The 22,345-nt window shown below is 42.8% G+C and overlaps 1 protein-coding gene across 1 annotated transcript in view; it reads right to left on the reverse strand.

The window, feature by feature from the left end:
* The window catches only part of LOC128684658 (queuosine-tRNA galactosyltransferase-like), a 46,277-nt gene that overhangs the window by 3,703 nt on the left and 20,229 nt on the right, over nt 1-22,345 (reverse strand). Inside the window, exons 4-5 of the mRNA XM_053770936.2 lie at nt 15,372-15,524; nt 14,874-15,150 (exon numbers count right to left, since the gene is read on the reverse strand). Of these exons, the coding sequence (XP_053626911.2) occupies nt 14,874-15,150; nt 15,372-15,524 (430 nt within the window). The remainder of the gene's footprint in view (nt 1-14,873; nt 15,151-15,371; nt 15,525-22,345) is intronic.

The raw sequence follows: 22,345 nt of genomic DNA on the forward strand, positions 1-22,345 counted from the left end.
AAAAAAAAATATGGTTCCATACTTTAAAACATACTCATCAACGTGTTCTGTTAAATTTATATAAATTATTTGGCTTGTCAAAAAAAAAAAATGCCCTGATGATTGAGTCTCGTTTATCAATACTAATAATGACACATTATCGGCACAGTTACTAATTAACTTTATACATAATTGAATGCTTATTGCCCATTGGTGTTCTTGAGCAATTATAGTGATATTGAAAGTCTTAGATGAATTAACTTTAAAATTAGACATTTAATTTTCAAGTCGTCAGGATTTTTTTGCAATATTATTAAAATATATTTCCTATAAGAATGAAAACACACGAAATATACAAGTCAGAAAAATATTCGTAGGTTTCCTGTTCTTTTTCTTTCAACACACCGGCCATATCCCACCGAGGCGGGGTGGCCCAAAAGGAAAAAGGAAAGTTTCTCCTTTTTCATTTAATAATATGTACAGGAGAAGGGGTTACTAGCCCCTTGCTCCCGGCATTTTAGTCGCCTCTTACAACACGCATAGCTTACGGAGGAAGAATTCTGTTCCACTTCCCCATGGAGATAAGAGGAAATAAACAAGAACAAGAACTAGTAAGAAAAATGGAAGAAAACCCAGAGGGGTGTGTATATACATATATGCTTGTACATGTATGTGTAGTGTGACCTAAGTGTAAGTAGAAGTAGCAAGACATACCTGAAATCTTGCATGTTTATGAGACAGAATAAAGGACACCAGCAATCCTACCATCATGTAAAACAATTACAGGTTTCCGTTTTACACTCACTTGGCAGGACGGTAGTACCTCCCTGGGTGGTTGCTGTCTACCAACCTACTACCACAGGACGGTAGTACCTCCCTGGGTGGTTGCTGTCTACCAACCTACTACCTAGGAGGTTTCCAGTTGTTGTTGAATAATTCCAGTTTAAAACAAAAAACAATTTAAATTTAACCTTAATAAGAGAGGAGATTTATTAATAGATCACTAGTGTCAGCAATTTCGTCAGTAATTTTATTTGAGTCAAGACTCGTAAGAATCATACTACCCTCCAAGTTTAGCTTGAAGGTCAGTAGGTTATTGACAAGTTCAGCTTGAAGGTTAGTAGGTTCCTGACAAGTTCAGCTTGAAGGTTAGTAGGTTCCTGACAAGTTCAGCTTAAAGGTCAGTAGGTTCCTGACAAGTTCAGCTTGAAGTTTAGTAGGTTCCTGACAAGTTCAACTTGAAGGTCAGTAGGTTCCTCACAAGTTCAGCTTAAAAGTTAGTAGGTTCATCACAAGTTCAGTTTGAAGGTCAATAGGTTCCTGACAAGTTCTGCTTGAAGGTTTGTAGGTTCCTGACAAGTTCATCTTGAAGGTTAGTAGGTTCCTCACAAGTTCAGTTTGAAGGTCAGTAAGTTCTTCACAAGTTCAGCTTGGAGGTTTGTAGGTTCCTGACGAATTCAACTTGAAGGTTAGTAGGTTCCTCACAAGTTCAGCTTGAAAGTTAGTAGGTTCCTCACAAGTTCAGCTTGAAGGTTAGTAGGTTCCTGACAAGTTCAGCTTGAAGGTTAATAGGTTCCTGACAAATTCAGCTCGAAGGTTTGTAGGCTTCTGACAAGTTCAGGTTGAAGGCTTGTAGGTTCCTGACAAGTTCAACTTGAAGGTTAGTAGGTTCCTGACAAGTTCAGCTTGAAGGTCAGTAGGTTCCTGACACGTTCAGCTTGAAGGGTAGTAGGTTCCTGACACGTTCAGCTTGAAGGTTAGTAGGTTGCTGACAAGTTCAGCTTGAAGGTCAGTAGGTTGCTGACAAGTTCAACTTGAAGGTCAGTAGGTTGCTGACAAGTTCACCTTGAAGGTCAGTAGGTTGCTGACAAGTTCAGCTTGAAGGTTAGTAGGTTCCTGACACGTTCACCTTGAAGGTCAGTAGGTTGCTGACAAGTTCAGCTTGAAGGTCAGTAGGTTGCTGACAAGTTCAGCTTGAAGGTCAGTAGGTTCCTGGCACTAATAGGAGTCCTCAGGTTGTTCTTCAACTCTATACATCCTTGGTTAGGCCTCATTTAGATTATGATGCACAGTTTTGGTCACCGTATTACAGAATGGATATAAATTCTCTGGAAAATGTACAAAGGAGGATGACAAAGTTGATCCCATGTATCAGAAACCTTCCCTATGAGGATAGACTAAGGGCCCTGAAACTGCACTCTCTAGAAAGACGTAGAATTAGGGGGGATATGATTGAGGTGTATAAATGGAAGACAGGAATAAATAAAGGGGATGTAAATAGTGTGCTGAAAATATCTAGCCTAGACAGGACTCGCAGCAATGGTTTTAAGTTGGAAAAATTCAGATTCAGGAAGGATATAGGAAAGTACTGGTTTGGTAATAAAGTTGTGGATGAGTGGAACAAACTCCCGAGTACAGTTATAGAGGCCAGAACGTTGTGTAGCTTTAAAAATAGGTTGGATAAATACATGAGTAGATGTGGGTGGGTGTGAGTTAGACCTGATAGCTTGTGCTACCAGGTCGGTTGCCGTGTTCCTCCTTTAAGTCAATGTGACCTGACCTGACTAGGTTGGGTGCATTGGCTTAAGCCGGTAGGAGACTTGGACCTGCCTCGCATGGGCCAGTAGGCCTTCTGCAGTGTTCCTTCGTTCTTATGTTCTTATGTTCACCTTGAAGGTCAGTAGGTTGCTGACAAGTTCAGCTTGAAGGTCAGTAGGTTGCTGACAAGTTCAGCTTGAAGGTCAGTAGGTTGCTGACAAGTTCAGCTTGAAGGTCAGTAGGTTGCTGACAAGTTCAGCTTGAAGGTCAGTAGGTTGCTGACAAGTTCAGCTTGAAGGTCAGTAGGTTGCTGACAAGTTCAGCTTGAAGGTTAGTAAGTTTCTGACTAGTGGATATAGAAACCTGGGTTGGGGAGAAGGGTTGCATGATAGACTAAGGTGCTCTCAGGGTTAGTTTTGGCATTGTCTCTGAATGATAAATTGGTTAAAATAAATGACAAAGGTAGTTAATTTTTAATTGGTTCTGATGATTGAATTTGGAATTTCTTAACTTCGTTGGTTAGTCCGGACACATACTAAAGTTGGTTTTATCAGCGGAAGTGACCAAAAATCGGGGTCACAGTGGCCGGAAATGCACTACTACCCTGATTTTATCCCCCCTCCCCCCATCTTTACATTCACTGATATATATATATATATATATATATATATATATATATATATATATATATATATATATATATATATATATATATATATATATATATATTTATTTATTATCACACTGGCCGATTCCCACCAAGGCAGGGTGGCCCGAAAAAGAAAAACTTTCACCATCATTCACTCCATCACTGTCTTGCCAGAAGGGTGCTTTACACTACAGTTTTTAAACTGCAACATTAACACCCCTCCTTCAGAGTGCAGACACTGTACTTCCCATCTCCAGGACTCAAGTCCGGCCTGCCGGTTTCCCTGAATCCCTTCATAAATGTTACTTTGCTCACACTCCAACAGCACGTCAAGTATTAAAAACCATTTGTCTCCATTCACTCCTATCAAACACGCTCACGCATGCCTGCTGGAAGTCCAAGCCCCTCGCACACAAAACCTCCTTTACCCCCTCCCTCCAACCTTTCCTAGGCCGACCCCTACCCCGCCTTAGTAGGTTGGTAGACAGCAACCACCCAGGGAAGTACTACCTTCCTGCCAGATGACTGTGAAACAGAAACCTGTAACTGTTTTGCATGATGGTAGGATTGCTGGTTTCTTTTTCTGTCTCATGAACACGCTAGATAACAGGGATATCTTGCTACTCCAACTTACACTTTGGTCACACTTCACAGACATGCACATGCATATATATATACATACATCTAGGTTTTTCTCCTTTTTCTAAATAGCTCTTGTTCTTCTTTATTTCTTCTATTGTCCATGGGGAAGTGGAAAAGAATCTTTCCTCCATAAGCCATGCGTGTCGTATGAGGCGACTAAAATGCCGGGAGCAATGGGCTAGTAACCCCTTCTCCTGTAGACATTTACTAAAAAAGAGAAGAAGAAAAACTTATATATATATATATATATTTATATATATATATATATATATATATATATATATATATATATATATATATATATATATATGTATATATGTATGTGTATATATATATATATATACAGTGGACCCTCGCATAACGATTACCTCCGAATGCGACCAATTATGTAAGTGTATTTATGTAAGTGCGTTTGTACGTGTATGTCTGGGGGTCTGAAATGGACTAATCTACTTCACAATATTTCTTATGGGAACAAATTCGGTCAGTACTGGCACCTGAACATACTTCTGGAGTGAAAAAATATCGTTAACCGGGGGTCCACTGTATATATGCCTGGTTTATCTAATGCGTCAGCAATTATTGTGGTCGCCTAATATACTGGACGTCTTCTAGATGAGAAATGGGGAAAAAACGTCGATTTTAGTGGAGTGACAATGTGTTCACAATGGAATAATAATGGAGAGAGACTAGACTGTTTTAGTAACTGGATTTTTGTGACTCTGATTTAAAAAAAAGAAAGTTATTAAATTAAATTTAAAATTAGCTGCTGGGCCAAATTTTAGATTATTAAGAGGTTGATTTTTGGATTAAAATAGCCATTTCTTGTTATCAGTTTATAGCACTAAAGCCACACTAGTGAAACAGACTAGATTTCGGTCTATTTGATGATTGAAATAGGTCCAAAAATGAGTGTCTTTGGTCGTTTTCCCCAGCAGTTAACCCTCCAAGAAGTTATTTCTAGGCCTCTGCTGACTTTCGAATCGACCTTAATAAATAGCCACTAATGCCAAAATCGCAGCTGCAAGGCGACATAACTCATAAATCGAATTTATATACACTACTAACAGGAAACAAGAATCCTCTGGATCCCTTGTGCCTTTCAGGTTGCCAGATAACATCCAATAAGATGTTCAAAAATAAGGTGGGAGTCCGCTTGGCCGACTGTTGTAAGAGAGGCGCCTCCCACACTTACTTTGTTAGAATAACAGAACATATGCTCAACTAATATGACATTTTATTGTAGCAACGTTTTGTTCTCTAAAGTTTTGTAAATTTTTTACAAACAATACAGGATACATATAGGGGCACGGGATACATATAGGGACACGGGATACATATAGGGACACGGGATACATATAGGGACACGGGATACATATAGGGACACGGGATACATATAGGGACACGGGATACATATAGGGACACGGGATACATATAGGTAATAATATGAGATAAAAAAGAATCGTTAGCAGTGAAGAACCCTAAATGGCCCATATTAAAAGTTAAAGGTTGTAATAGTAGTAAGAGTTGTGCTAATCTGCGAGTACTCCAAGACTGGCTGACCCACTGCTCCACATGATTTTGTTGAGGCGGCGTAACTTTGTGTCTGTGTGGCCCATGATATGGCCATTAGTGGCCATATCATGGGCCATAACAGGGCCACATGTATATTCAACACCCCGTGTACCTTTCGAATTGTTTTCGTCACTCAAATTGCCATAACTATCCACAAGTTTTACTTGTGAATATGTTCATGGATAATGTCCACTGAGGGGAGAGTTACTGGTGATACATCGCTTAGCAGAGATAACTGTGTTTCAACACTGTCTGTGCTTCAGTTCTCCTTAATATATCCTTGATTATTCACAGCAGGGAGAGTTACATATTTGCGGTATTGCTTCCTCAGTTCTCCCTCACGATTAAGAGTGTCCGAACACGACTTGAGTTTCTCTAAGTGCACATGGATACAGCCACGAATTTTTCTATGTTCAAACGTGACATGGCTTCGCCAGCGACACTCACTCACTTGCTACATCGTTTCTGTTCGAATTTCTTTGCAATCTCAGCCTAACTCTTGAAGCCTCAGACGTCTATATATAGTCAGTTTTTGCTGACATAGGTCTGATGGGCACAGCTTCCAATTATAATGACGTAGCTTAATCAAGAACTGTGGAGTCCTTGAATTTGAGATGTTAATAGTTGAGTACAATGTCTCTAGCTATGTTATCAGGCTAGAAGCATATTACTACATATTTTAAAAAAACTTGATAAGCAGGGAGGAAAGGCCACTTGTTGTCTACAGTCCAGTTCGTTATGTTCTTATCTGCATCCTGTCCCGATTCAGTTTTAAATCTGCTTGGTTAGGGACACGTGTACAAATTCGATCTTTCTACACCTCTAATGTAAACAGGGTGAAGTCATGAACTTCTTGGTTCCCATCTGCTTATTATGTCGGAGCAAAGAGAGAGGGGTCGCAGCTCCCCTTCCTGCTCGCCCCATGTTCAAGAAAATTTCTCCACAGAGTCTCATCACATCAGGACCAGCATTCCGGCTCTCATCACTTTCTAATTTAATCTAGATATATACAATGAAAGATGTATTCCTCTCAGTATACAATATGTGTGCTGAGAGTTGCCTTTAATCTCAGTTTTAGAGATTATAGTTTTCATGTATGAAAGAGGATAAGGTACCTAGGGATTGGCGGAGAGCATGTATAGTCCCTTTATATAAAGGGAAAGGGGACAAAAGAGATTGTAAAAATTATAGAGGAATAAGTTTACTGAGTATACCAGGAAAAGTATACGGTAGGGTTATAATTGAAAGAATTAGAGGTAAGACAGAATGTAGAATTGCGGACGAACAATGAGGTTTCAGAGTGGGTAGGGGATGTGTAGATCAAGTGTTTACATTGAAGCATATATGTGAACAGTATTTAGATAAAGGTAGGGAAGTTTTTATTGCATTTATGGATTTAGAAAAGGCATATGATAGAGTGGATAGAGGAGCAATGTGGCAGATGTTGCAAGTATATGGAATAGGTGGTAAGTTACTAAATGCTGTAAAGAGCTTTTATGAGGATAGTGAGGCTCAGGTTAGGGTGTGTAGAAAAGAGGGAGAATACTTCCCGGTAAAAGTAGGTCTTAGACAGGGATGTGTAATGTCACCATGGTTGTTTAATATATTTATAGATGGGGTTGTAAAAGAAGTAAATGCTAGGGTGTTCGGGAGAGGGGTGGGATTAAATTATGGGGAATCAAATTCAAAATGGGAATTGACACAGTTACTTTTTGCTGATGATACTGTGCTTATGGGAGATTCTAAAGAAAAATTGCAAAGGTTAGTGGATGGGTTTGAGAATGTGTGTAAAGGTAGAAAGTTGAAAGTGAACATAGAAAAGAGTAAGGTGATGAGGGTATCAAATGATTTAGATAAAGAAAAATTGGATATCAAATTGGGGAGGAGGAGTACGGAAGAAGTGAATGTTTTCAGATACTTGGGAGTTGACGTGTCGGCGGATGGATTTATGAAGGAAGAGGTTAATCATAGAATTGATGAGGGAAAAAAGGTGAGTGGTGCGTTGAGGTATATGTGGAGTCAAAAAACGTTATCTATGGAGGCAAAGAAGGGAATGTATGAAAGTATAGTAGTACCAACACTCTTATATGGATGTGAAGCTTGGGTGGTAAATGCAGCAGCGAGGAGACGGTTGGAGGCAGTGGAGATGTCCTGTCTAAGGGCAATGTGTGGTGTAAATATTATGCAGAAAATTCGGAGTGTGGAAATTAGGAGAAGGTGTGGAGTTAATAAAAGCATTAGTCAGAGGGCAGAAGAGGGGTTGTTGAGGTGGTTTGGTCATTTAGAGAGAATGGATCAAAGTAGAATGACATGGAAAGCATATAAATCTATAGGGGAAGGAAAGAGGGGTAGGGGTCGTCCTCGAAAGGGTTGGAAAGAGGGGGTAAAGGAGGTTTTGTGGGTGAGGGGCTTGGACTTCCAGCAAGCGTGCATGAGCGTGTTAGATAGGAGTGAATGGAGACGAATGATACTTGGGACCTGACGATCTGTTGGAGTGTGAGCAGGGTAATATTTAGTGAAGGGATTCAGGGAAACCGGTTATTTTCATATAGTCGGACTTGAGTCCTGGAAATGGGAAGTACAATGCCTGCACTTTAAAGGAGGGGTTTGGGATATTGGCAGTTTGGAGGGATATGTTGTGTATCTCTATACGTATATGCTTCTAAACTGTTATATTCTGAGCACCTCTGCAAAAGCAGTGATAATGTGTGAGTGTGGTGAAAGTGTTGAATGATGATGAAAGTATTTTCTTTTTGGGGATTTTCTTTCTTTTTTGGGTCACCCTGCCTCGGTGGGAGACGACCGACTTGTTGAAAAAAAAAAAAAAAAAAAAGTTTTCATGTCTGGTGGTGAAAAGGTTACGTTAGTGCAGCCTCTAGGTCCCATTAACTAACCATTTTTATAGAAACATGATATGGCTCAGGATATATATTTCTCTCATTACCTGGAGTTTACCTGGAGAGAGTTCCGGGGGTCAACGCCCCCGCGGCCCGGTCTGTGACCAGGCCTCCTGGTGGATCAGAGCCTGATCAACCAGGCTATTGCTGCTGGCTGCACGCAAACCAACGTACGAGCCACAGCCCGGCTGATCAGGAACTGACTTTAGGTGCTTGTCCAGTGCCAGCTTGAAGACTGCCAGGGGTCTGTTGGTAATCCCCCTTATGTGTGCTGGGAGGCAGTTGAACAGTCTCGGGCCCCTGACACTTATTGTATGGTCTCTTAACGTGCTAGTGACACCCCTGCTTTTCATTGGGGGGATGGTGCATCGTCTGCCAAGTCTTTTGCTTTCGTAGTGAGTGATTTTCGTGTGCAAGTTCGCTACTAGTCCCTCTAGGATTTTCCAGGTGTATATAATCATGTATCTCCCCCGCCTGCGTTCCAGGGAATACAGGTTTAGGAACCTCAAGCGCTCCCAGTAATTGAGGTGTTTTATCTCCGTTATGCGCGCCGTGAAAGTTCTCTGTATATTTTCTAGGTCGGCAATTTTACCTGCCTTGAAAGGTGCAGTTAGTGTGCAGCAATATTCCAGCCTAGATAGAACAAGTGACCTGAAGAGTGTCATCATGGGCTTGGCCTCCCTAGTTTTGAAGTTTCTCATTATCCATCCTGTCATTTTTCTAGCAGATGCGATTGATACAATGTTATGGTCCTTGAAGGTGAGATCCTCCGACATGATCACTCCCAGGTCTTTGACGTTGGTGTTTCGCTCTATTTTGTGGCCAGAATTTGTTTTGTACTCTGATGAAGATTTAATTTCCTCATGTTTACCATATCTGAGTAATTGAAATTTCTCATCGTTGAACTTCATATTGTTTTCTGCAGCCCACTGAAAGATTTGGTTGATGTCCGCCTGGAGCCTTGCAGTGTCTGCAATGAAAGACACCGTCATGCAGATTCGGGTGTCATCTGCAAAGGAAGACACGGTGCTGTGGCTGACATTCTTGTCTATGTCGGATATGAGGATGAGGAACAAGATGGGAGCGAGTACTGTGCCTTGTGGAACAGAGCTTTTCACCGTAGCTGCCTCGGACTTTACTCTGTTGACGACTACTCTCTGTGTTCTGTTAGTGAGGAAATTATAGATCCATCGACCGACTTTTCCTGTTATTCCTTTAGCACGCATTTTATGCGCTATTACGCCATGGTCACCCTTGTCGAAGGCTTTTGCAAAGTCTGTATATATTACATCTGTATTCTTTTTGTCTTCTAGTGCATTTAGGACCTTGTCGTAGTAATCCAATAGTTGAGACAGACAGGAGCGACCTGTTCTAAACCCAGGTTGCCCTGGGTTGTGTAACTGATGGGTTTCTAGATGGGTGGTGATCTTGCTTCTTAGGACCCTTTCAAAGATTTTATGATATGGGATGTTAGTGCTATTGGTCTGTAGTTCTTTGCTGTTGCTTTACTGCCCCCTTTGTGGAGTGGGGCTATGTCTGTTGTTTTTAGTAACTGTGGGACGACCCCCGTGTCCATGCTCCCTCTCCATAGGATGGAAAAGGCTCGTGATAGGGGCTTCATGCAGTTCTTGATGAACACAGAGTTCCATGAGTCTGGCCCTGGGGCAGAGTGCATGGGCATGTCATTTATCGCCTGTTCGAAGTCATTTGTCGACTGGATAGCATCGGATAGGCTTGTGTTAATCAAATTTTGTGGCTCTCTCATAAAAAAATTCATTTTGATCTTCGACTCTCAGTCTGGTTAGTGGCTTGCTAAAAACTGAGTCATATTGGGACTTGAGTAGCTCACTCATTTCCTTACTGTCATCTGTGTAGGACCCATCTTGTTTAAGTAGGGGCCCAATACTGGACGTTGTTCTCGATTTTGATTTGGCATAGGAGAAGAAATACTTTGGGTTTCTTTCGATTTCATTTATGGCTTTTAGTTCTTCCCTCGATTCCTGACTCCTAAAGGATTCTTTTAGCTTAAGTTCGATGCTTGCTATTTCTCTGACCAGTGTCTCCCTACGCATTTCAGATATATTGACCTCTTTTAGCCGCTCTGTTATTCTTTTCCGTCGCCTGTAAAGGGAGCGCCTGTCTCTTTCTATTTTACATCTACTCCTCCTTTTTCTTAGAGGAATAAGCCTTGTGCATACATCGAGTGCCACCGAGTTAATCTGTTCTAGGCATAAGTTGGGGTCTGTGTTGCTTAGTATATCTTCCCAGCTTATATCGGTTAGGACTTGGTTTACTTGGTCCCACTTTATGTTTTTGTTATTGAAGTTGAATTTGGTGAATGCTCCCTCGTGACTAGTCTCATTATGTCGGTCTGGGGCTCCACGCATACATGTCTGAACCTCAATTATGTTGTGATCTGAGTATATTGTTTTTGATATGGTGACATTTCTTATCAGATCATCATTGTTAGTGAAGATGAGGTCTAGTGTATTCTCCAGTCTAGTAGGCTCTATTATTTGCTGGTTTAAATTGAATTTTGTGCAGAGATTTAAAAGCTCGTGTGAGTGCGAGTTTTCATCAGAGCTGCCTCCTGGTGTTATTACTGCAACAATATTATTTGCTATATTCCTCCATTTTAGGTGCCTTAAGTTGAAATCCCCCAGGAGCAAGATGTTGGGTGCAGGAGCTGGAAGATTTTCCAGACAGTGGTCAATTTTTAACAGCTGTTCCTGGAATTGCTGGGATGTTGCATCCGGAGGCTTGTAGACTACCACAATGACTAGGTTTTGGTTCTCGACCTTTACTGCTAAAACTTCCACTACATCATTTGAGGCATTAAGCAGTTCTGTGCAAACAAGTGACTCTGCAATGTACAGGCCAACCCCCCCCCCCCTTTTGCCTGTTCACTCTGTCACATCTGTATAGGTTGTAACCTGGGATCCATATTTCGTTGTCCAAGTGATCCTTTATGTGGGTCTCAGTGAAAGCCGCAAACATTGCCTTTGCCTCTGCAAGCAGTCCACGGATGAAAGGTATTTTGTTGTTTGTTGCTGGCTTTAGACCCTGTATATTTGCAAAGAAGAATGTTATCGGACTGGTGGTATTGTTGGTACTGGGGGGGGATTTTTTTTCCGGCATTAGTATCTGTATCTGTTGGTTTGGAGTGGAGGCCATCGACTGTGGTTCCACTCCAGGAATGACTGGATTTGGTGTACGATTTCTGCCATTTCCTGCCAGTTTTTTTTCCTTCCTGGCACTAAAAAACCTCTCCCTCTTGAGTGGCTGTGGCTACCCAGGTTTTCCCATGGCCTGGATGTTTTGTATCTTTTTGTCCCCTTTAGATGGTATGCCTGGCAATTTAAGTTATAGCACAGTCTTTCCTGTACTGAAGAGGTACACAGTTCAGGGTGAAAAAGCTTACAGGAAGGGAGTTTGCATTTTCCTGTTGTCATATGGGCATGGCATTTTCTAGGGTGGTCATAGTTGCACGTCCCATCTGTTTTTCCAGATTTCCCATGCCAGCAGATACCAAGTGCATAGTATGTGCACAGGCTTGGTTTCCGTTTGCCTTGGGTTTCTGTGACTGTATTCTCTGTTGGTGCATGTTTCCCTGTCTTACTTCTATCCTCCCTAGCACCAACAATGGAGCTCCCACCAGTTGTTTTTGGTAATATATCCTCACTATTGCTAGTGGAGTCCTCTTGTTTGCTATTTCCTGCGGTATTTCTAGTTTGCAATATTGGTTTTATCTTATCTTTGACTACACTTGTTTCCCTACTATGGCTCCTGTCCCCTATGAGGTCATTTATATGTATTCCTTCCTGCGTATAATTCCCGACTACCTGGACAAAATCTCCAGCTTCACCATTACTGTCTCCCAGGACAGCATCTCCAGCTTCACCATTACTGTCTCCCAGGACAGCACCTCCAGCTTCACCATTACTGTCTCCCAGGACAGCACCTCCAGCTTCACCATTACTGTCTCCCAGGACAGCACTATCAGCCCCACATTTACTGACTACCAGGACTTCATCTCCAGCCTTACAGTTTCTGACTACATGGCCAGTATCAAGGGCAGTACCATTCAGCCCAGACTTTTTATGTTCCCATCTGTTGTAGAAAGCTTCCAGGTTTTCTATGAAAGCAGCTTTGATGTTGTCCTCTTTTAATACCCTTGTGATTTTAGTCCACAGATTTATCTCATTTGGGCATACCCAAAAACATTTCCCTGTTTTAACACTGCTTGTAGCTAGTTCTTGGATATCTGCACAAGGGGCGTGACACCAATTTCCACAAAAATGACAATTTATCCATGTGGAAGCCCGTTTGTTTGACTGACCACAGACTACACACAGCTTCATAATGATTTGAATGGTTGATTTACTGCAATTCTACTAGCAACCTCTTGAATATTCTATTAATAACCTCCTTAAATGAAGCTCTAGCTATTTGTATTTCTGTTTCTAACTGTTTTTGTATATTGGACAGCTTACCGTGCACGTTCCTGATATATATTTAATGTTTGTGTTTATAAGGGCGCCTACAACCCCATCCGTTTACAGTCTGCTTTATTGTCCAACGAAACCGTTTGAAACCAGTCAAGGGTTCGGACCAGTCAAGGGTTCGTACCAGTCAAGGGTTCGGACCAGTCAAGGGTTCGGACCAGTCGATCTGATCTGATCAGTGGGTCGCTTATTTAAAACATACTGGTCGGTGATTTGGGCTAACACATGAAGGATCTACTGGAAATTATCTACCCGAGTAATATGTGATTTGATTGATACAAAAGTATAACTTGCGTGTTGAAGAAACCGGTGACTGCTGGCAGCTCCTACAATGACGAACGGTCGACCTCCACCCTTGTTTATCAATCGCTGTATCTAGCTTTTCTATTTTTTTTTTCCGTCTCCATCACAATTAATGCTATATTATCACTATAGTTGACTGGTGGAAATTTTGGAGGAAGGACGCTTTTTCTGTAGTAATATTTGCTTCTCGTTGTGTATATTGCGACCGCTGGTAACTACAGGTTATATGAAATTCACAGTATACGTCTGGTATTTCAAGAAAAAAGAAACTAATGAAAGTCACTCCACTCCACTAAGTACCATTATAATATTGGTTAGTTGCTACTACAGCACTGTATTCTGCTATTCACTGGTATCACTAGATTATATGCGAGTACACTAGCAGGCCAGGAAGATTATTAAAAACATTCTGAAAATCTAACTGGCAGCTTGGGTAGAGCAGCATTTGTATATTGAAATACTTTATTTTCATCATTCATACTCGTTTATTCTGCAGTATGGCCTTGATAATCCTCTAGCAAATGTACTTCCACCAATATCCAGCTGTAGAAGGATGAGGATGTGGAGATGAGGACGGGAAAGTCCAGTGTCCAAGTTACAAACAAGAAATTTCATTCAATAATAAGAGTGATTTTAAACCAAACTATGCAACTCGCTAGCTCAGGTGAGATTGAAAACGATCTCTTCCTGAAGGCGCCGAGCAAAGTCTCGCGCCTGGTTGTAGGGGCAAGTTGAAGCTGGCCACTGTTAGCTGGAAAAAAAACACTAAACATTGTACTCCACAAGAATTTCTATTTAAATTCTGGATGTTTGGAGAAAGAATTTGATAAAATTTTCGACTGAATTATTTGTTAAATTTAGTATCTGTTATAAATAAAATTTCAACTGTATTGTTAGCTTTCTATAATAACTCCGCCCCCTTCCTCCATCCCTTTAGACTCGTCTAAAACATTAGCACAACAACATGGGTTTCCTCAGAAAATGAATTCTAGCAAAAAACATGAAAAATCATGTCCCTTTATTAAAACTATTAAAACTATTTAAGCTTTACCAAAATCTGTAATATATTTATTTTACAGAGGGCACCACTCTGCAAGGACTGTCGGGTCGCCCTGATAGTTCTAAGTATTATGACTGATCATTGTATTTGTCAAAGAGACAAGGAAATAATCTCATATTTTTTGCTCCAACACCCTGACATACTTTGTATGCTCTCTTCGATGGCCCCACTTTCTCCTCAGACCGTCTCTTTGTTTTCCTATCTGATACCAGTTTGATAAGTAAAACACATGTGCAACTGTTAGGTATCTTAATTCCGAAAAGTTTCGGAATAAAGATGTGTACCAAGATTAATTGGTGTACTGGTAGCGGGGTGTGAATCATAAACGTCTTCGGAGGCTCTTACTTTATTGTTAAGGCTTGTGTGTTGTGCCCATGGCCCGGGAGGGTCATCCCACTAGGCCTTGTGTCTTCCTGCTAGGCCGCTGTGGGAGTGAAAGTGTGGGACCAGCTTCCCACAGACTTGGACAGGCCCAGGGGGCAGCACCTGAGTGGCGTGAAATATGAACTAAGCTGGCAGACAGCATGGGCTGTCTGTGCAGACAGTACAGGCTGTCTACATACGCTCGGCCACCTGCCATATGGTCGTCCCGACCCAACTGTTGCACATGTGTCTTACTTATCAACTTGTCGGTATTGTATATCATATTCATACTGACGTTGGTTCGAGTCATAATCAGTAACCCTCAATCTAGCAGCCATAGAAAATAATGAACACCAACTTACCATTTTCATGCAAATTATTAACGGTGGCTTGGCTTCTTTGAAGTGGATAATTGGCACTTTTGGTTTTATTTTTTTCCAAGATTCTTCATACGTGTAGAATGAGCCAATCTTCTTAACATCCACATCACAGAAGGCTGTCACCTTTTCCTGGTTTTCCGGCAGAAGGGATCGGAAGAACTTGCGTCCTTGCTTTCCAGCATTCCATATTGTAAACGATTCCCACAAACCCAGTACTCGTTCCTGGATTTCTTTTACCCTCAGATCCCATATGGTTTCTCTGGCAAATAATTAATAAAGAATTTGTCACTGGATCTGGCTATACTGTACATAATTATTGTATAATATACGGCAAGTACTATACATGTATAATGGTCTCGTATACTTGATGCAGCACTCATGATACATGTTGTATACATACATACATTCATATTGTAACACAGAAAGTATATTCCACATATTAAATGCAATGACTATATAATTATCAAGGAATATACTGACTCGTGAATTGAAAAAGTTGTTGCATTTGGATGGTATCTATAGACAAGAAGCTCTTCATCATGACGTATTATACTTCCTTCCTTCCGTAAATGGTTATAGAAGAAAATAAGATCTTCTGGAGTTCCTGCACCTGCTTCGCTAAATCCTCCAACTCTGAAAAGTAATGAATATAATAAGCTGTAGACCAAAGATAACAGGTTCAAAAACTAGAGAAAGTGCAAAGATTTGCAAGTATGCTGTTAAAAGATTAAGGATGTTGATCTGTGAGAGGCTTAGAGGATTAAATATGACACTGGAAAGAGAAGACCGGGAGGGATATAATAATGATGCATAAGGTACTCTGAGGTTTCTATACAGACACGGACATTGTTTGAAACCCGAGGCACATGAGCAAGAGTGTACAGATGGAAACTAAAAACACAGATGAGCTACACTGGTACAGAGATGTTACGGTAGTAAATAAGTGGCATGAACTAGATGAGCAAGCGAAGCAGGTAAACTTTACACAGTTGCAAGAGAAGGAATGATAAGGGCAGGGAATCAGTATATACTGGCCAATTTTTGAGGTCAAGAGGCGGGACCAGGAGCCAAATCTCGACTCCCATCAACATAACTGGGTGAGCGCAGCTCGGGGAGTACTGTACACAAATAACCCGCACACTGAAGAGAGGAGCTTACGACGACGTTTCGGTCCGACTTGGACCATTTACAAAGTTTGTAGATGAATGGGTCAGAGAACCGACATGTTGATAAATCATTTACAAAGTCACACTAACGAAAAGGAACGAACGAACGAACGAAAGTTCAGGTAAGATCCCAAATGGGATGAGCGGGGAAGACGGGACAGACAAAGAACAGTGCTGGAGAGGAGTGTTCTTAGTCGTAGAAATAGAGCCAGGGCTTAACCCAGCAGCGAGGCGATCGTGGGACAGATATTGAGAAGAGAAATTCAGGCTCTTCTGTTGGGACTCCGGTGGGGTGAGCGGGAAGGAAGGGACATGCGACGTTTAGAGCTAGAGAGGAGTGTAGAACTGAGCCATGTCTTAACTCAAAGGGTAAGGCGAACGTGGATCAGAGAATGGTACCTGTCATAGAAGGTACCTCTCGGAGAATCCAAGGTTATTTGTAAATAGGGTTAGGAGCAGGATCATGCAAGGAGTAGAAAAGGTTGTGTTTGGTTTGTGGGTCTGCGAATGTCTTCGTCAAGGAGAGAGGTCCAGTAGTCATGTCGTGTCACGAGTTTGTCAATCTGTCTGTCACTGAGCCTCTTCCAGTACAGATTCAGCGCAGGGATGTCTAACTGGGCATGTAGAGACTCGCATGTGGCGAAGTCCTCCCATCTGACATCAAGCACCCAGCGCAGCGCCTTGTTCTGGACACGCTGCAGTTTAAGCAAGTTTGTTTTTGCTGCAAGAGAAAGGGCTAGAGGAGAGTAAGTTATCAGAGGACGTATAAGGGATTTGTAGAGGTGTAGTTTGGTGCGTTGAGAGGCATGTTTCAGCTTGTAGAGGCCCGCAAGGGCCTTACTAGCTATTGCGTGCCTTGAGTGAATGTGTCCGTGTAAGCGTAGAAGGTAGTCAAGATTAACGCCAAGGACAGTGACAGATTGTGTCATGGGGATGTAAGTGCGGGTGTCAGCTGTTCTGAGCTCGACAGGTAATGGAGGATCACGTTTTCTGTAGTTAAAATATGTAATGCTGGATTTAGCTGCATTGGTTTTGATCCTCCATTTTTGTTCCCAGATGGCTATCCTGTCGACCTCATTTTGTGTTTTGTGTGTGAGTGTATCTATATTGGCATGGGTGATAAGTTGTGTAATGTCGTCTGCATAGGCTAGTGTGATGGAGTTTTGGTATACAGGTGTTGGAATGTCGTTAGTGTATAAAATGTAGAGGGTAGGGGAGAGGACAGATCCCTGGGGTACTCCAGCATTTAGTGTGAAGTAGTCAGAGTAACAGCCTTGGAATTTGATTCTCATGGTACGGCCGTCTAGGAAGTTGCAGAGGAGTTTACGAGTAGTGAGAGGCAGGTTAAAGTTAGTGCAGAGTTTGTACTTGAGCCCTTGGTGCCAGACAGTGTCAAAAGCTTTTTCAACGTCTTTTGCAACCAGGGCTGTCCTGTTTCTTTGTTCTTTGTTTATGTGGATGTAGTTGAGAATGATGTTAATGGCATCTTGTGTGGATCTGTGTGTTCTGAAGCCAAACTGGCCATCAGAAAGTAGAGAGTTGTGTTCCAGGTATCTGCGAAGGCGATGGTTGATGAGTTTTTCAAAGAGTTTACCTAAAGTTTCGAGGAGGCTGATAGGGCGATAATTTCTAGGATCAGAGTGGTCTTTTTTGGGTTTAGGAAGGAGGATAGCAGTAGCAGCTTTGAAGAGGGAAGGGAAGTATCCAGAGGCAAGGGAGGCATTGAGGAGGTTTGTGTAGGCAGTAATGATAGAGTCAGGAAGGTGTTTTAAGATAATATGGTTTGGGCCAGAGGCGCCAGGAGCCTTTGGAGGAAGGTGTCTGAGGAGAGTTTTAATGTCTGTGTTGGTGAAAGGAGTGTCGAGTTCTTGGGAGGAGGTAAGAGAGTCTAGATGAATGTGGCTATCTGGTGTTGTATCTTGTGTGTGTGCAGTGTTCCAAAGTTCTATGTTCTGAATGTGTTGAATAACGTTAGGGTGAGGTCGGTGAGGGTGGAAGATGTTCTCCCAGATGTGTTTGAAGATGTTGGTAGCAACCTGCTGGTCTGAGATGTGTGTGTTGTTGTGGGTGATGTGTTTGAATTTGTTGGTGGGAGTAGTGCCTCTTATTTTTTTGATAAAGTTCCAGAAGGCTTTAGTGTTTTTAATACGCTGTTTGTCAGCTTGTTGTATGAGTTGTGACCAGTGATTGTTGTGGTCTTGGTCTAGACTGTGTATAATGTTGTTTCTAAGGTAAGTGAGATCTAATCGAACTTGATTAAATCTGTGTGTGTTGTAGAGGAAGCGGTTGTGGTAGCAGATAATTAGTCTTCTTGTTCTGAGTGACGGTTTGAAGGAATAACGAGTGGTGTGAGTTTTCTTTGGTATTGCGTTGTTGGCTGCTTGTGTAATGGTGTCCTGGATGAGATCAAGTTGAGTATCGATGTCAGAGATAGGTTTGTTGTTATAGTCATAGGTGAGGTTAATATTGTCTATGTGTTGTTTGAAAGCATCCCAGTCAGCGTTCTTGTAGGAGAAGGAAGGTGTGGTTGGAATGAGGATAGGGTTGGAGGAGATGTGCAAGATGACTGGGATGCGATCAGAGCCTGTAATAGGGCCAGGTGAGATGTAGTGTTGAAATAGAGAACTGGCTCGGTTTGCCAGAATGATGTCTGGTTTGCCTTGGCCCGTGTGATTGAAGAAGGTATTGAAGTCTGGGCCGAGATGAATTAGGTGTTTATGGTTAGTGAAGTTGAGTAATTGGTGACCAAGTTGGTTGTTACTGGTGTGATGAAAGGCGGTGTGTTTGGCATTCATGTCAGCTAGTAGGTATGTTGGTGTGTTGGTGTAGTTGAAGACTAAGGAAAGGTCGTGTATGTTGAGAATAGTGTTTGGGCGAGCATAGGTGGTGAAAAAGATAAAGGGGCCAAAGTGGGTGTGTATTCTGACTGCAAGACAGTGTTGGTGAATAAAAGGGATTGGGAGAGATTCGTGTTTTATGTTGGATTTGACAAGGATGGCAACCCCATCGTGGGGATCATAGGGGGACTGTAGTGCAGAATAACCATAATGGCGGATACGTTGAGGGGCTTTGAGGCAGGTACTGTTTAGCAAAACAATATCTGGTCTCTCTGCTTCAAGGAGCTCGGCCAGTAGGTGTCTGATAGTAAAGTAAGAACGTACGTTGAACTGAATCACTTTAAACATGATTTAATGGTTTCATCATAGCAAAGTTAATGTCGGAGGAGTTTGGATTAAAACCCGTGATAGTGGTGCCATCAGTGGATGCGAGTTTGTAGGTGTTACGGACCCGTTTCCTGGAGGGGGAGGAAGAGATGGATCTGTTTTTATGTTCTTTTGTATGTCTGTCAGAAGTTGGGGCAGGTTTGGGTTTGAGTGGATTTTGTCTGGAGGAGGTGGAGTTGGACCTGGATGAAGTTTTGGTTGTGGTGGAGGAGTGGGCAAAGGTAGATGCAGAGGAAGTGGAAGCTTTGGTAGGGGATGAGGAAGTGGAAGCTATGGTACAGGGTAAGGAAGCGGGAGCTTTGGATGGGGATGAGGAAGTGGGTAAGGAGGTTGGGGGAGGGGTGGTCGTAGCAGCAGCAGTAGGGGTGTTGGTGGGAGGGGTGGAAGTAGTGAAGAGGGGTAGGGGGGGAGGGGAGCTGGTGGGTGTAGGAAGTAGGGGGGTGGGAGAGAGGGAGGAGGTAGAGGTTGTAGGGGGCTTAGAAGAGAAGCAGGAAGGAGGAATAATTAAAGAGGGAAGGTTGTTAGCGGACAAGATTAGGTTAAGGACATGTGAGTAGTCTGATTGGTAGGCTTGAGAGATTACCATCGCAGAGTGGGCAGCAGTGGCGAGTTGGCAGTTAGTTTTGTAGTCTAGTGTGGGTGTAGGTGTAGAAGGAGAGGTGATTGTAGTCTGTGTGTTGGTGTTTGAAGTGTGTAGAGTAGGAGGGGTAGAACAAGTGTGTGGGGTAACCCAGGCATTGGGGGTAGGGGTGGAAGGTATTGTAGGAGGGGGAGGTGCAGGAAAGGGGTTGGGGAGGGAGGGAGGTTGGCTTTCTCTGAGGGTGGAGAGAATGTCTTTTCTAGTAGGGCAGGAATTTGCAACTGCAGTGTGTGACCCACCGCAGTTAGAACATTTTAGGGGGAGGTTGCAAGTGTTCCAGAAGTGGCCAGTTGCTGAACATCTGGAGCAGGTTTGTGTGGAAGTGCATGAGATTTTGTCGTGGCCGAATTTGTAGCATTTCAGACATTGAGTGATGGGGTGAAAGTTTGGAGTGAAGAGGGAGTTTGGAGGAATGCGGATGGTCTTAGCAAGGATTCCTTGATTGAAGAGTGTAGAGGCGTCAGAAGGAGTTGAACAGCGTATTTTGAGGATGGTAGAGTTTTCAGGTCTATAAATATCGTCAACAGAGACTTTGTTCTTAGTACTAATGTCTTTGATTAAGTCTTCTTTGTCTGTGTCATAAGCAGTCAGGAGAGAATAGTCTACGTGTTTTGCGATCACTGTGCATTTGGCGCGGTGCTCAGGAGTCCAAATAATAGTGAAGCCTGCATTGAGAAGTTTTTGTCTGGTCTCGGTTGAGGTGTATGTTTCGTAAGAATGTCTGTCAAGAAGTAGTTTGAATCCAGAGTTGGTTTTAAAGACTTTATACTGAGGAGCGCCAGTGATCTGGTACAGTAAATTTCCAGGACAGACAGTGGCATGATCAGATTTAGAGTATTTGAGGTTAAGCGAGAAAGAATTGGGCTTGGAAGAGGTGGGGGCAGGGTAGGCCTTAGAAGCAGGAGTAGAGTAGAGGCAGGTGTTGGCAGTAGAGGAGCGGTAAGGGGAAAGGAGGTGGAAGGCATTGCAGGTATCATAAATTAGATGTGGGGGGCCAATCCTGTGAGAAAAATTGGCTAGGCAAGTACGTGTGAAGTAGACACACGTACTTGCCTGGTTATAACTTTAAAGTTTCTTGTGGAGTCCGTCTCTGGAGGCACAGGACACTGGGGAGGTGAGCTGTAGCTTGATGGAGCACTGTGTGCCCTGAACTGGCTGTAAGGCGTGCAGACCACACGTACAGGCTGAGGCGTGGAGACTTCAGACAGCAACAGGAGTGCAGAGGGAAGCTTCCTGCCCTTGGGTAGGCAGCCACCGACGCACCAATCCTGATGGTGAAGACGAAGGTCCAGTAACCACCACTCGGTGAGGAGAACAACTCTGGCTGTGAGCGAAGGAGAGCCAACACTAGCTGAATGGCGAGCAGACTTCACATACAGGCTGAGGCGTGGAGACTTCAGACAATGGCGAGGAGAGGCAACACTGGCTGTATAGCATGTAGACTACACGTAGTCTGGAGCATGGAGGCTACAGATAGCAACAGGAGTGCAGAGGAAGGCTTCCTGCCCTTGGGTAGGCAACCACCGACGCACCAATCCTGAAGGTGAAGACGAAGGTTTAGTAACCACCACTCTGAGGATAGTCACACTCAACACGGGGTAATTAGAGAGACGAGATCGTTCGTCGATGGAGCTGTGTGTCCAATGATGAACGAAAAGGAGAGCGGGAAGGGTATATATAGGCAGGAGGTGGTAGCAGTAGTGGTGGTGGTAGGGGAGGAGGAAGGAAGTAGTAGTGGGGGGTAGTAAGAGGAGGAGCCAGTCAAATACTAAGAAAGAGGAGCACTGCAAGGGAGCTAGGTACCCTCTCTCCTCAGTGGATGACACTGTCATGCAAGTTCGGGTATCATCATCATCATCAGCAGCAAAGGACACGGTGCTGTGGCTTACATCTCTATGTCATACATGTATGTGAGGATGAGGAAAAGGATGGGAATGAGTACTGTATCTTGCAGAACAATTTTTTCACTGTAGCCGCCTCTTATTTCACTGTATACTATTCATTCCTGATGTGTGCCTAGCACTATTCAGCAAGGAAGATCAGCTAGACCTTTGACATACCTGTGACCGGTTTCAAGGGGTCGTTTGCCTCTCACAGACCGGCCTAGGTCTAGGTTTTCCTTTTTAACCACCTGGTCAACCAGATTATTGGTGTTAGAGGTCCGTAGGCCCACATAGCAATTAAGCTGGCATGCTCAGAAAGCACGCCAGCTTAATATCAGTGACGTATTGCTACGTCAACTGTGACCCCTCAACTCATCACTTCAGTCTGTATTGATACATCAATTTGTGTACGAATGGTATATAATACCGACAAGATGAGAGTAAGACACTTGTGCAACATCTGGGTATCTTTATTGTAGACGTTTCGCCATCCAGTGGCTTTATCAATACAAATTCTAGGACATAACTTGAAGACAGTAGA

The sequence above is a fragment of the Cherax quadricarinatus genome, chromosome 5 (genome assembly GCF_038502225.1).
Source record: "Cherax quadricarinatus isolate ZL_2023a chromosome 5, ASM3850222v1, whole genome shotgun sequence".
In the NCBI taxonomy this organism is placed as follows: Eukaryota; Metazoa; Arthropoda; class Malacostraca; order Decapoda; family Parastacidae; genus Cherax; species Cherax quadricarinatus.